The 15,752-nt window shown below is 40.9% G+C and overlaps 1 protein-coding gene across 1 annotated transcript in view; it reads left to right on the forward strand.

The window, feature by feature from the left end:
• The first annotated feature begins 278 nt into the window (after window positions 1-278).
• Window positions 279-15,752, forward strand: part of LOC310954663 (latent-transforming growth factor beta-binding protein 2-like) — an 83,422-nt gene continuing 67,948 nt past the window's right edge. Inside the window, exons 1-2 of the mRNA XM_083924266.1 lie at window positions 279-1,140; window positions 3,840-3,913. Of these exons, the coding sequence (XP_083780392.1) occupies window positions 686-1,140; window positions 3,840-3,913 (529 nt within the window). The 5' untranslated portion in view covers window positions 279-685. The remainder of the gene's footprint in view (window positions 1,141-3,839; window positions 3,914-15,752) is intronic.

Genomic DNA, 15,752 nt, shown 5'->3' on the forward strand with positions numbered 1-15,752 from the left:
CTGCCAATTCCAATTTAAATGGAAGGTAACGATTAACGCAGCTGCATTCATGATAATTAAAATAGTCTCGTTCAAAGGAATCAGAGAAAAAGACGCACAGTAACATGATGTAACTTGGCAGAGAAAGTGCGTGTGGGCACATGGACCGAGCGGTGCCGTGAGTGAAGCAACAATACAGCCGACAAGGGGGAGTTCCTTCTTCCAAAGCGCATGCAATCCCTACAAAAATTCCCGGTGACTTCAGATCCAAGGAGGTGGTGATATTCATGGGAGCACGATTCAAACTCTCTCACTTGGAGTAGGAGTACAGCTTCAGCAGCCTTGGAGCCATTGCGCTACTCTATTTGCGCCTCTTTTTCTTAAACATAAACTAATACAGATGGAATAATGTCTGCTTAAAATAACAGTTTTTCAGCGCTGGAATGAGAAAAGTTTAGAGTTTCTCACTGTGGACTGTAGTTAGGTGCTGATTTGACAACCTGAAGACATTCTGTGTACAGTCTTACCTGGGCATTATGAAGAGGTATCCAGGTTTTTTTCATTCTTGGGAGAGGGTGCCGTCTTGCTGAACTCGTGTAGCTTAATTGCGGACTTTTTTGTCATTTGCTCATATCCTAGTGGCTCCATAAAACTGTAACGCGAGGCGTCTTTTACGCGGTACTTTTAAAACGTTTGCATTCCCAAAATGGACCGTGCAGGATTTGCTGTTTTGGTGGTTTTGGCTGTCGCGCTGGTGCGAATTGGTGACAGTCACAAGGACACAACAGGTGGAAGGAAAGAAGGTGCAGGGCGGGCAGCCTGGGACCAGCAGCAGTCCCGGGTGAGGAGTCAAGGTCACTTGCCAAGGGGACCAGAGGACGGTGCATCCCCCAGACCATCCGGTGAAACTTCTCCTGGGACCAGCCACTCTAGGACTTTGGTCCGCTTGCCCAGGGGCACATCATCTCAAGGGGATGGAAGGCACACATCTAAAGTAGGACCGGTTCATGCTGCAGGCGGCTCCCGGGAAGACTTCGTCTCTGCGCCACGGGATGGTGCGCTGCGCACAGCCAGACACCCAGGCAGCCAACAACACAAATCCAGAGAGAACCGCAGGCAGAGCAGCAAGCCCAGCTCTGCCAGCACAAGGAGACTTGTTGGGTAAGAGAGGCAGCCAAGTGATCTTCAGTGTACTATAAACATGTTCTACTTTGCTTTATAAAGCTGTTCAAGCCATTCAACTTCACTGTATGGGTAGTACAGTTCAAGGAATTTGTGTGACCTATTTTACTGATGGCCATGAGTCCATGTACTTAACTGTGGTGGCCCACTTAAGCAGAATCTATCTTCCTTTAAGGCAAACCAAGTAATTATGTAACATAATGACCACGAGAAAATGGTGTTTATCCATATCAGTACAAAGCTGCATGGATATAGTGCATGAAATTGTCATTCAGAAGGTGAAAGAGCTTTTTATGAATTACTGTAATATATGTATTTTGTCATCAGGGTCATGGCAGGACATTGAACAATAGCTGAGGTTAAACACTGTGCTGATTACTGGGCTGATAATGGAGGTTTGTAATGAACAGCAAATGTATATGAATGGGTGAACTGTCTTTGAACTGTTTTCAGACTAATGCAACACTGCATTATCACCATTTCCTCCCATTACTACACATTACAGTATATTTAAATTGGAGTAGGAGAGTGGCTGCAGACTACTTCAATGTGTGCGCCCCAGTTTTGTGCTCTTGCCTGTGGCCATGTATTGTAGTGGTTCGACCAGAGCCTTGGCTGGTGAGCATTTGCAAATTTGCTTAGTGATCAGAAACACCTGTTTCTCCAGTGGCCCGCTCTCAATTCCTATTTTTTTGGGTCTCTGTTAAACTCCAAACAGGACGATGAGTTGTTTCCATATTAAGGCCCTTTTCTTTTTGTTAAATGAACCTTCGTGCATCCAGTCCTGTTTGTTCCATAGGGACAAAGCATGATACACGCTGGAGGGGAGAATGTTTATATAATAATCAGAGTGGGATTTGAATGGCTCACCTTGGGTCGCAGACACTGAAATATAAACTAAATATCTCTTTTGTGTGTCATAAAAGGAGCTCTTGCCTTAAGGAAATGGATTATTTATATGCCCAATTTATGGGGAACACTTTACAAGCAATAGGAGGATTCAGCCAACCGGTTTGCCATCTGTAGGCATATATATATATATATATATATATATAGTGTACAATCACCTACCTTAAGCCTAAATCATGATAACACCCAAGAGACATGATGAACAGGGATGTTGTCCATTACATGTATCTGCATTTTACTGACTGTCCACAGTAAAAATGTGTTATATCGTGCACCATAAATATACCCTGATCCATCACAGCCTAAAAACAACATTTCTCATCATATCTGTTAGCCAGACAGTTGCACTCATGCATGGTTGAATTGAGATGCAGTCTATTTAAAGGAGTACATAAAGAAAATAGCTGCCTGTAGTGTTCGATCCAACATGCTTTATTGCCTTGCTTGACATCGCCAAAAAATGTATCCCAGTGTTGAATGAATGGGGTTCTTTGAGTTTTTAAAGCAGCATAAAGGCAACGTTACATAACATCTGCGGGAACATTACCTTATAGTAGTCTGCACGGTGATTTTAACACTTTGATTCATTAGTTCAGATGAATCATCCACCGCTTGTTTGAGAAAGTGTTTTCATGACACATTTCCTCTTGGAATTCACACTCCGCTTGCTCATTTACTGTACCCGGAGGCACTGGCAGCACTGGGTCCACTTAACTCTCCTTCACTTTCATGTTGACTCAGTATGACTCCCCTTCTGTTTTCAGTGCACCTGTCAGATGTTTGACTGGTCCAGATAGCTCAGTGGTGAAATAATACTCCACAGCCTCATGTTTGGGTTTTCAATAGAAATATAACTAGGTGTGAACATGGCATTATCTATATTTTAACCCGGGGCATGATCCTAATTATGTTGTATAAAGTTCTCCATTACATATATATCCCTTGATGGAATTTGAATGTGGTGACTGATGTCTTTGGCACGGGACTGACCTGATGTGTTTGATTTATGACAAAGCTAAGCCTGCCAGAGGGCCCAAACAACTGCATGTTATCCCTGTGACACCTCAGTAAAGCCTGCAGTATTTAATGAGTGCAATCCCACTGAGGTCAATGAGTCAATTCCTGTTATCTTCTCAAATCATTATGAGTCAGACTTCCACTTACTATAATACCTTGTGAAAAGATGATGGAGCACAGATCCATGCCAGTGCACTGGCTGTCTCCCTGAAGTTGCTCTTGCGGTCTGGTGCCTTTTCATCTATCTCACTGCAAAACATTGGCCTGTGCTGCAAATGCGGATTAAAGAGTGCAAAGAATCCAGTTATAACTGTTTAAAACTTGTCATCTCTCATTTGCTCAGTGATTTATAGAAGATGCAGGGTGCTTTTCATGTCCCGTGTGTCTCACATAATCCCTTCAAGGCTCGGATAACTCTATACTTGTTTTCACTCTGGACTCTCACATAACAGAAATATGGACTTGTGGGTCCACATTCAGATAGGGTTTTGTGACTTGCCATGAAATTTTTATCAAATAAAATGCAATTATAGCCTAATCTCTAAAGTGTTCATACCAATAGGCCAGCCACATCAGAATGATCTGAAACTATAACAGCTTTCACAATCAGATCAAATTGTCATGCAAAGACTTGAGGCCTTTCACACTCACTGTTATTGCTCTATGGATTATGAAGAGGCCCTAGATATTAATGAATTCTTGAAACAGTACCGTCAGTGTCTTATTTCTATTTTTTCCCTTCCTTTGTTCAGACCTAATGTCTGTGGAGGTCAGCAGTGCTGCTCAGGCTGGGCTTTGGCACCAGGAACCAACCGCTGCATAAAACGTAAGTAAACAAACTTTAATATATGTCATTTGCCTGAATGCGCTTTCATTCAGCTACTAGACAACAATTTTACTATTTGCAAATCAAGGTCATACATGTTTGTGAAGTCTTGAGTGGCACACAAACACACTGATTTGCATTGTTAGAGGTTTTTGAACTTCTCGGACAGAGAGGCTTTAAAATAACAGTGTATAAATTCCATGCTTATTCTTTGAAGATAATCGATGTCACAGCACACCACTTACCCTGCCTCAGAGACTTTGTGCGTATGCACGCAATATATTCAGATAGAGACCTTACAGTGAGAAAAGTTAACCCCCCTCTCTCGGCTGGTCTGTTTTTCAATCTTTGTGACAATGTAACTATAATTCATAACTGATGTCATATCTTTTTGCCGCCATATTACTAATTAACTGTTGTTTATATACAGTTAATGACTAATGATAACTGTCCTATCAAGTGGAATTGTCCAGTAAAAGTTTTACTAGGGTGTTATTGCCCCCATGCCTTTTCTTTTCATGTAAGATCACTAAGCACTTGGCTCTATTTGACACAAGCCCTTAATTTTGGGTGGTACTGCCTCTTCCTTTATTTGACCACATCAGTATTGGATTTCCAAACTACCAAATAATTTTAAATGTAATAGAAGACACTGGCTGTGAATGAATCATTAGTCATGTCTTTAAATGCAAAATTGTTACAACATTGATACTGTCTTTAACTTGTATTCAGACTGTTGAGAGAAACTGTATGTCAGAGTCCTATCATTGACCTATTCATAATTAGGGGCCTGATTCAATACAGAAATGGCTACATCTTAAACCAGATTTACTCTTTGCATGTCATGTTTCAATTTCAGGTTTACGGCTACCATTGTTTGGTGCACACTAAAATAACAGGTTTGCAATTGGATCCTTTTTTAGAGAAAGTTATCTTTAAATTTTACGAGTGAAATAAAACCCAAACGGCAGCTGGCATCTAGCTATCTATCTACCAGTGAGCCAGCCATACTTCTTTTTGGGTTTACTGTTTACTCTTTCCCTCTCTGCTAATTATCTCCCTCTCACACATACACACAGACATGCACACACAGTTAACACACATTTCAGCCAGTCACTTACACAACAAGTTGATTGGCCCCAGCAGCCTCCTAATTAGATCTCCTTCCCTCCTGCCCAGTGCAAAGTCTCCTTCCATTTTTTCTCAAGACCCAGCTAAAGGCACACTTACCAAGGTGTAAATTACACTTAACATGTAGCTGCAGTTACTCAAATTAAAAGGGTAAATCTGCCAGATAGTAACAGGTCCAGTCTAACGCGCCAGTGTTAAACAAGGCAGTGCATCTAAGCAGGCTAGGGGTCTGTCCAACCATCTGGACCCTCTTAGAGCTTGGCCGTCACCCAGGTCTGACTGGAGGCTATGCTATCATCAGCTGAGTGAAGCCCCACGGCCGGCAAGATGCCAACACAAAGGCCCCAGACTGGAGCTGGGACTGGAAGCCCCCACGTAGAAGACCTCCGTGGAGGAAAACAGGCTCAGGCTATCTTTATTCTGTCCCCGCCTGAGAGGCAGGCTGCTTTATTAGGAGATGGCAGCATGAGAAAACATGTTCACAGTGGGAGAAAGAAAAGGAACAAACCTGTCGGCTGCGAGTATAAAACATATCGTGGCTGAGCTGTGTCTAGGAAATTTTCGCTGAAGGGATTGAAGTAATGTCTGATATTAAAAGTGTCAGCTGCAGGCTTTACCCGCGAGGCTGGATTAAGTGTCTACAGTTATGGCTTCCTAACAATACATCCTTGTTCAGTGGGTTGAGCTCAGAGCAAATATATGACAGGAATTGGATCACTAGTTGTCCAGGGAGTGTGCCTACATGTCTTTAGACATGTGTTTATAAAACGGTCTATGTCTGGGACTCCATGGGTCTGGTTGGAGATGGTTGTATGGCTCGCTGAAGCTTCCATACTGGTGTCCTGGCGAGTTTGAAGCTTACTGCCTCTGTTTTTGTCTTCAGGATGGATGGTTAGCAGACTTGTTTGTGTATAAAAGTAAATTCCATGTGCTGAAAATAGCTTTGATCCATGAGGAAGAACAGAACATTCAATTTCCACTACTGATGTTTATTTCTCCTCTAGTTAACTTATTTAAGTATAGATTCATAGGTTTTATCCAGTCAATATTGGTTTGATTAATGGTGGCAGAGAACAAAAGATGTGTGTGTGTGTTGTGTTTGGCTAGTAAAATGAGGCCAGGTGTAAGCTTGGCTCCACTTCTATCTGTTTACTTGCAAGAAGCATCAAAGCTTCCGTCAAGATAAATGGAGCATCTTGTTTTTCGGTCAGCACTTATACTTATTCTCGACTGTGTTCACATCTGTTAATCCATAAGTATTTTTACTGAGATGAAGAGCAGAGGAAAGCCAAATTACTCACAGTTAACCAGTATGCACTGATTTATCAGCCTAACATAAGTATTGGATGATATTTGCCTTGTTGATCACCGTTGACCTATTGGAAAATTAGATGACATTATCAGATGGCAGTGGCCGATGTATATCTGCTGTGCTGCATCAATTATGCATATGCAATTATTGTGTTAAAAGGTTAAAAATACATTTGAAGCATTTCTTTTAAAAAAAAGGTTATATTAAAGTTTATTTCTTAAATTTGTATGATTGAATTTGAGGTTAATCAAAGACAGCAATAAAAACAATTGGTATCAGCATCGCTATTGGCCAAATTGTTATTTTAAACATCAGTGTTGACATTGGTGCACCCCTACCCACCAGTACTCTTGTTTTGAGTTATAATACATGACTGTCTGTCAGGTGCATTACTGTACCACTCACCTGAAGTATTGAGAAGATCTGTAAAAATGTCATGGATGAAACGTCGTCGTTTCACATCATTCGGCGGACTTCGCAATCCCAACCCACTTTTTTTTCAGCATTTCGAGTACCTTTTATCAAAATCTCTATAGAAAATCTTCTACTGTTTTCATGGAATCTAATAGCACTTTGAAATTTTTCACCAATACATGAACAACATTACAAAATATACCAGAAATACAGCTGTTAAGTTGAGAAGTAACAGCCTTTTAAAATACAATTTCCAGTTCCAAACTGGTCCAGGCCTCATATTTCTACAATGCTGTAGTGCTGTGTTCCCAGTTGTTTGAACAGATCTGAGTATTTAAAAAACAACTTTGTTGTCATTTTATCGTTATCCTGTCGTTAAAAAGGTGTCTCACTGAAGAAAGAAGTGATCCTAAATGTTCACAGGTTTGTCTGTTTTGTTCCTGTTTGGACAGGAAAATCGTATTTTGAAAAGGTGTTAAGTCAGACACGTAGTTAGCCGTGGGAATCTTGAACATCTGAATGTAATTGCCAAAAAGAGAAAACAACAAGTACTTCCAGTAAATTGTATACTGTACCATTAGTTTGTATTGGGAAATCCTGACAGAAATCTGTTTACAAAATAGTAAGCTACTTAGCTGTGGAATTAGGATGAAAGTTGAATTGCTGGCAAGTTTTAGGGTAAATACAGTAACCCCATAATAGATGTCTGGTACATAAGTGTTGAATTGCTGTTTTGAAGTTTTGGTTTACAAAATTTCTTGGGAAAAAACAATTAAAGTTAGACTTTTTAAAGCCAGTGTTTATCAGAGAATAGATTAGAGTTGTATTTGTTCTCCGTTGTGTCTGCTTTCAGAGGCTTCACTCCTATCTTTGCACCTTTAAATTTGGCTTTCACTCATACCTAGTTGTAAATGTTCTTTGGAAAGGCTACCAGGAGGCCCACAGACCGTCAGCCTGATCTAAAGGAGCTGGTCCAACGAATGAGAACCTGACATTGTCCAAAGTTTCCCTTTCACACATAAAGCAAACAACAGATTGCCTGTGTCAGATGCATCCTCACATCGTGGAAATACTCTTTTTGGTTTAGGTGAGGGGAGGCGCCTGGGGTTCGCAGAGTTCGCAGGAGGCAGGAAATGACATGGATTACACTGGTCACATATAATTATTTATAACATGTACATATCATTTGGTCATAAACAACTGAGTCAATTGCCATTCCTTGAATTTGTCTGACGTTCGGCATTGGCCCTTACTGACAGAAGTTCTTTTTGTCGCGTTCTTCATGTAAATCACTCTTTTTTTTCCTGCAAGCCGCATGTTAGAAATGTCATAAACACACCCACTCACTCACTGTGAATTCTAAGCACAATGAGCTGCTCTGTTCTCACATGGGCTCAATCAGAGATTACTCAGACTTTGTTCTATAGGGAGCTGGCAGGGAAGTTGTTTGACAGCCGATCTAGCCGATTTAGACATGTGTGTTTTCATGCAATATCTTGCATATCTCAAGAACCGTTCATCCAATCCGTAAAACTTGCTAGGGACCCAATGGCATGCCATTTCAAAATTGGTGCAGTTTGGCCAGATGGCGGCGCTATGACAATAAACTTTACGTTTTGGCCTGTAACTTTTGAACCATAAGTTTCAACTTCCCATTTGCGTCTCAATTTTCGATTATTTTTATTTGTGTTCATAGCTTTTTTTTTCGCTACTCCTCCTCTCAAGCAAATATTACCAAATTTGGTACAGAACAACTTTGGACCAAGCCAGAAAATCTACTGTTCAGATTTTTGCTGTTCCGTACAGTTTTGCTTTACTGTCGCTGGCCCATAAAGTTTGCTCAAATGCTATCGTGTGTGCTTTTACAAAAAATATCATGTCGCCTAAATGCTTTGTGCTACTGAAACCACCTATGGTGGACTTGTAGATATGATGCCTTACTGGTCATGGCAAATTTGGTTCCATTTAGCCAATAGGTGGAGCTATAGCAGCATCATCTAACTTTAATGGAAGAAATCTCTGTCTGTCTGTGCATGTATGAATGTCCTTCACATAACTCAAGAATCATTCATCCAATCGACCTCACATTTGGCAGGTGTATTGCTGAGGACCGAAGGGAGTGCAGTGACGGATGTTAGGGTTGGGCGATGCCTACCCAATTATGACAATGTCCACTGGGAGTGTGTGTGTATGTGTGTGTGTGCGTGCGCGTGTGTCTGTGTGCACGCGCGTGTGTTAAAATTAAAATCTGATAACAATTAGGCCTAGTAATTAGGCTTGCATCTCAGCCACACGGCAGACTAGGGCTGCACAAGTCATTCAAGCTGAAAGTGAAACTTAGATCTTATGGGCACTAAATTGCTACAGGAGCTATATCCATCATTACAGATTAAATAATGTCTGTCATCTCATCATTCATGAAATTCATTTGGCCAGAAATTAGTTTGTTCCATAGACTTTAATAAGTATGTTTTGCTCTCACTTTTGTAAGAAACAGCAGAGTGGAACTAACCGCAGAATTGATGCGCGAGTCAACTCACAGGAGGGTCAAATAGTGACAAAGCAGCGTTAAGAGTAGCCAAAGTTATTATTAACTTAAAAAATGTTGCGTGCAAATGTCCATGTTTTCTTCACCTCTCTCTTTCTCTTGTTCTTGGAATTGTTCTTGAGCTGGTAAATCACGATGTTGGGCTCCATGGTTGATGACAGTCAGCCATCGGCTATGGACAATGACATCATCCATCTGACTAACTATCGAGTGTGAAGTCAATCAAATGAGAAGAGTTCTTGAGAACGCTGTGAGCAGAACTTTTCTATTGCTCCAAACTGGCACGCATTCTGAGTGAGCACATACTCGAAACGGCCTCTGACAACGCTGCAAGCAGCAAAACACCAGGAACCAAGCAATCACTCTGTTCCGAATGACCCCGGATGGGCAATGAACTAGTGTCTAGATAATTTAAGGTCTGCAGTGCATGTGTGAAATGCGCTTGAAAGGATTCAATTACTTTAGACACCAGCTCTGCTTTGAACTAAATGTCCATGTCAGCATTATAACCATCTCACAATGATAACATGCTGATGTTTTTAATGTTTTATAATGTTTACCATGTTCACCATCTTAGTTTTGCGTGTAAGCATGCTTACATTTACTAATTAGCACTAAACACAAAGCACAGCTGAGACTACATTTTGAGAGTCCCATTTGTTTTTCAGAAATAAACAAAGTATTGGACAAATTGAGTTTCATCCTGAGGGGGTCATGGAGGTCTGTGTCAAATTTCATGGAAATCAATCCAATTGGTATGTCACTGAAAACCACATGCTGCTAGCATAGCTTAAAGGAATGCTAGGTGTTGGTGTAGCTCATACTGGGGTCACTAGACATCAGATTTATGTTGTGTTGCTCTGGCTTCTCCAGTTGACATGGCTGTTTTAGTAATTGGATTAATGGCATGGTCTACCACACACAGAGTGAATGGGTGAGACAATACAGAAAACTTCCGACCTGGGACTTTATACTCCCTGCAGCACAGACAGGAACTGATTTTACATGTAACTGTTGTGCAGGTTTTTAGGTCTTGCAGCAGACTTCATTTCACCACACTATACATCACAATATTTTGGCGAAAGCACAAAATGCATATGGCAACTTGCTGCCAACAATGAGCACACAATGCTCTTGAAAAAGCTCACACATGGCCTTTGATTTAAACCCCTTTCTGTCTTAGAGAGTGCAGATGAAAGGTGTGTCATTCACCTGAAGGAATAAAGTTGTTTTCAGTCTCTTAAGCATTTGGTGATTGACAGAGTGAAACGCGGTAGAGAAGAGTTTCTTTTTGATTGCTTTCCAGCTTTCTTTGGCCTGCTGTGCCGCGCAGGGCCCCATCCCAACCCCTAAAATAACTCCTCATGCAGAAAGTCTCTCTCTCTGTCTCTCTCTCCCTTTCTTTTCTCTTCCATCACAAGGTAGCATTACCTCTCTTTCCAAATGAAAAATATAACATGTTTCTCTAGTTCCACCATGTCTGCAACATAGTTTGAGTAAGGCTCTCCAGTGTTGACAGATCATGTAAGTCATGTTAAGGGCTCGACTCAGCTGTTCACCGTAAGATTTTCACGGATATCAAAGCCATCACGATATGGATTTCATGTGAATTAATGAATAAAATATAATAGTACATTCATAGCAAAAGTATACAATCCACCCTTTTTACTGCATTTGTTGAATCATTTATCATAGTTGTTCTTTTGATTTAAACCTAAACCTGAACTGTGAAACACATTTCAAGCTTCTTCTTCTTTTGCTACAACATGTGCGAAGCAGCTGGTATCAAGGACATACACGTGTGAACGTTTTCTAACCTCCAAAACAGTACCCAAAAATGTAGGTTCACCATCTTCACCTAATAGATACAAGACGTCTCAGCTTGCTTTTTGTTGACCTCCCTGACGCACAACAGACTATCCGCATATATTGGACCCGATCGAGTCAGATTTGTCCTCTGCATTCAGACAAAAACGTATTTCTCATAAACTTCAAGATGTTGTCGCAAAGGCAGTAGCACATAGCACCCTGGTACTTGCTCTCATCTACTCGTCACAGGTTTGTGTTTTTAATGATAAACTAAATATTTATTGTGTACAAATGAATGAATAAACTGTACTGTTTATGTTTTATGGCATGCACTTGTCACACCAGGACACCCATAGCACTGCTAAATGCATTTGTTTTCAGCAAAGTTACTGTAGATATGAGGAGTCAGTATCCTGTGGAAATTTTGCAGTTTTTAATCTACAACATCCCATAGGCAGCTGCAGACTTGAAATTTTACTTCTCTGTTTATATGATGATGACATATTTTATGATGAAGAGTAATGTCGCATTAATTCAATCATATGTTTGCCATTATTCTGCAGCATTAAGGCATTCAAATGATGAGGAAATAAAAAAAGAAACATTTTGCCAAAGTTTGAAAAAAAAAAAAAAGAGAGTCCTTACACTGATGGGAACCAAGTCTCCTGAGCAATGTCCTCTGTTTTACAAGAACAGGAGGAGGTTTTTAAAACGCTGGGGTTTCTGGTAACTTCATTGAGCTGGGGGTTGAAATTACTGCTGCACAGACAGCCGCAGAGCCCTCCTCAGCTTTATATGTCGTGTGTGGATTTGTAGGGGTTGCACAGTTCACAGTTCAGGGGCATAACGCTCCCATGGCAGCTCTGCAGAGAGTTATGGCCCATTAGACAGATCCTGTAATCAATACACACCCCGTCGGACCAAAACCCATCATTAACATAGATGCTGGACAGCTCGCTCTTAGTTTGTCAAACCAGGAGTGCTGTTTTCTCCTCTCCAGCTGTTGTGTCTGTTTGTAGGTTGCAATTGGGGTCCCGTTTTGGCCTCCTACGCCACATGTTTTTCTAATTGCTACCATAAACAAAATTGTGGTTAAAATGATGTACAATTCAGAGTCTGTACAATTTCTTTTTTGTTAAGTTTTACGTCTTTGTTTATGACCTGTTATAATACCGAAATAAGGAAGAGAGAAGAACAAACTTGTCCATGTAAAGCTGAAAAGTGTTCTTCAATAACTCATGCTTGCTTCTCTCTTTTTTTTTTTTTTACGGTGCCATGATGCAAAAAAGAAGACGTACTGTACTGTACTTGAGCAGATCACTGAGAAGTAAGCCTAAAAAACAAGACTTGGATTGATTGACACTTACAAAGGGACATTAACAACCAGAACCCCTTTCCTTCAGTCACACACACGCTCGTTGAGGCCACAGTGTTGTTAGGGCAGCCCATAGCCAACCATATATCATGGCCCCCTCCTGCTTAAAGACCATATGGAAGTTGTTGGGATGTGATTCCTCAGGAGGATGGGGTTTGTGGCTTTTTGGTGAACACCACGTCTCACAGAGTCAGCTTTACAAGTTGCGGGCGCACGCCCCCAGATCCAGATATCCTCCACAGAGACCCAGCATGTGGCTCATTAGAAGCTGAATGTCTCTGACATTCCCATTCCCTCATTCACATTTAGGGGTGCGGTGGAGGCACAATATAGCGTGGCTAAAAGTAATGTATACAGTGTCATGGGTCAGCTGTAGGTTAACAAAATCCCCCCACAGAGCTTAGGTGGGTTAGGAGAATAAAAGCTCCAACTACTGTATTTGACCGAAAAGCCCGCGCTGATTGGAAACCGTGCATGGCAGAGGCACCTTAATCTGGTAAAAAAATACCCTTGTAAGATTCACCACAAAGAGAAAATAAAGGATCAGTCAAACAGTGTCAGGCTCCCTCCCCTCTGGTTCTGATTAGAACAATAGAGAGGTTTGATTTGGAACTTAGAGTTATATGAACAGCAGTTAGACAGCAACGTTTGTGTTTGGCAAGCCTGAAATGATAACACTTGCACTGGCAACCATGTGGAAATCACATGTTGTAAAAGAGATTAACACTCACTTGAAATGATTAGCATTGAGAGGCAATTGTATTAACTGCTCAATAGACCAATTCTTACTTCTTCAATGGATAGCGAGTCTGGATAAGAGGCAAATTTTTAAGCCTGTGTCTCCCTGCTGCCTCCCACAATCTTAAACACTTGACCTGTTTCATGAGATCTGTCAGGTTCTTTGATGACTTCTAAAAAGAGGCTCCAGCTGTCATCGCAAGACGTTTACCAGACTACATATTCAGTCACAAGAGTTTTACAGTTGTCCACAGTATGTAGAGTTTTGTGAAAAGCTGCAGTAACATTGCATCTACATGTAAAGTATACACACATTCTAATCAGTGCTGGCAATGCTTGTGCACATACATCTGGGTATCTGCACTTGTGGCTACCAACCCGCAAACTGTGAAATAAGACAATCCATTTCGTTTTTGAAGCTGCCTAGATCACAATGCCTGAGAATGACCTTTGTCAAGGTACCCTGTACTCTGCTCCTAAGCCAATCAGAGCATCCTGTGCTTTTCGGGAGGGGGGGCTTAAAGAGTTAGGTGTTAATACAGGGTGAGGGCGAATACAGGTGTATTAAGACAGACAATATGAGAAAAAAAAATGAAAGTATGAACCTGAAAATGAGCATGATATGTCTCCTTTAACAATATGGTTATGACTAGTAGAAAACACTCAGAAATGGCCACACCGCAAGAGCCAATTATAGGTATGTTGCTGCAACCATAATTTCAAACGTTATTTTATTTATCATTATTTCCAAACTTCCTATCTCATAGTTACAGTGTTGAAAGGGCCTTTAGTCAAGTCTTTCGTCATTTTCTACTAAATTCTGATCTCAGAAGCAGCTCCCAGCCTCTAAATCTCATAATAGCGCAGCCTGTAGAGAGTCCCTGCGATTATGCTTTCATTATCAATATTACTTTCAAAAATGTCAAGTTACCTCAGTAGCACTGTTGACCTGCGTAAAGTGAGGAGATTTCTCTACATGTTTGAGTTATGTCAGATATTGGTTTCAAATTGCCCCTCGCTGAATGAAAGGACTGTAAAGATTTGATGGGTTGTGTTACTGTGAGTCAGAGAGAGGGGAAAGTGAATCTCTGGTGGATTGTAATGGACTGGAACCAAGCCCTAAGTTGGAAATGAGAGTCCAGTGAAGGGGGGGGACGAGAATGGCAATTTTCCCAAGATATACACACACATGCAAACCTGAGCTTATAACAGCTAACTAACCCACTAGAGAAATTATGGACGATACTTACCTCAATAAAGAAAGACCTAAGGTTACTTTAATATACATACAGAATTACTGTGAAATTGCCTCTTCACGAACATTGACAGTAGAAATAACTTAGTTTTATAGTTTATATTATTAGAAAAGTGATCCTTTAACACCCAAGTGAATACTATTTGTAGAAGATGGATATTTGGATGAACCGTAGCCGTCAGGCATTTCTTTAGACCTGCTTATACTGTCCCTGTAGTATGTAGCTTACGTTTGACAGGACTGGAAGGAGAAAAGACACTTAGACATCAGACTCAGTGTAGTTTAAAGTTGAACTTAGTTCCGCCCAAAGAAAGTGCTATTTTCATATAAATAATGTTTTAGTTACTGATTGGTCTGGATCAGCATGTTTGTTTGGAAAGTTTAAAGCTGCCAATTACAGTCTAATAGTCTCCTCTTTTCAGATGACTGGATTTGGACACAATCTCCCAAATCTTGGCCAGTCCATCTTAGTCATAATTAATGCTGAAGTGGCAATGCCAGGAATGTTTGCCATTTCTCCTCTTTTATTTCCGATGGATTCCCATTTTATTATTACTCTCGCAAAGTAATAATTGCTGCACATATTTGTGAAATGGATGGAATGTGAGCCAATTAGTTTTAATGATGTGCAAGACAAATCTGCATGACAGTAATTACTGGACAATGTGTTCAACAGCCCAGAGGCAGGGCCCACAGACAACACAGACAGGCGGTGGCAGTTTATGCTGCGGCCACGCAACAGACTTCATGTAAGGCACATGTTAGGCCCAGAGTCACTGACCTGTCCACTTTATCGTCAGCACAGGCGACATGTTTGTCTGGTGTCAGTTCTACGCCTCACAGCTAAAAATGGGTTGACATGTCACGCGATTGAACACATATCATATTGTAAACAAGCTGCGAACCTCCATTTATTGGTTTATTTTTCTGGCCAGCACTGTTTCTCATTTCAATTCAGATGGTTTATTTGAAGAATGCCGTTTCACACATTACAGAGTTCTCCCGTGTAGCATAATGTTGCTGGAATCTGTGCCCTATTTGATCCACCGCTTCATCCCCAAATTTGAGGTTAAACAGACTCCGGACAAGGCGGTGGCACCCAGCCAGCCCATACTTCAGTTAGATGATGGATTTAACTCCTTGCCAAACAGAGCTCAGGCAATTCCTATTTTATCCCATGATGGAAAATTCGGATCACATACCAAGTTATACAAATCCACAACCACATTTCTCTAAATGTGTATGCTTCATCAAAAA

This window comes from Echiichthys vipera (assembly GCF_963691815.1).
Source record: "Echiichthys vipera genome assembly, chromosome: 12".
Classification (NCBI taxonomy): Eukaryota; Metazoa; Chordata; class Actinopteri; order Perciformes; family Trachinidae; genus Echiichthys; species Echiichthys vipera.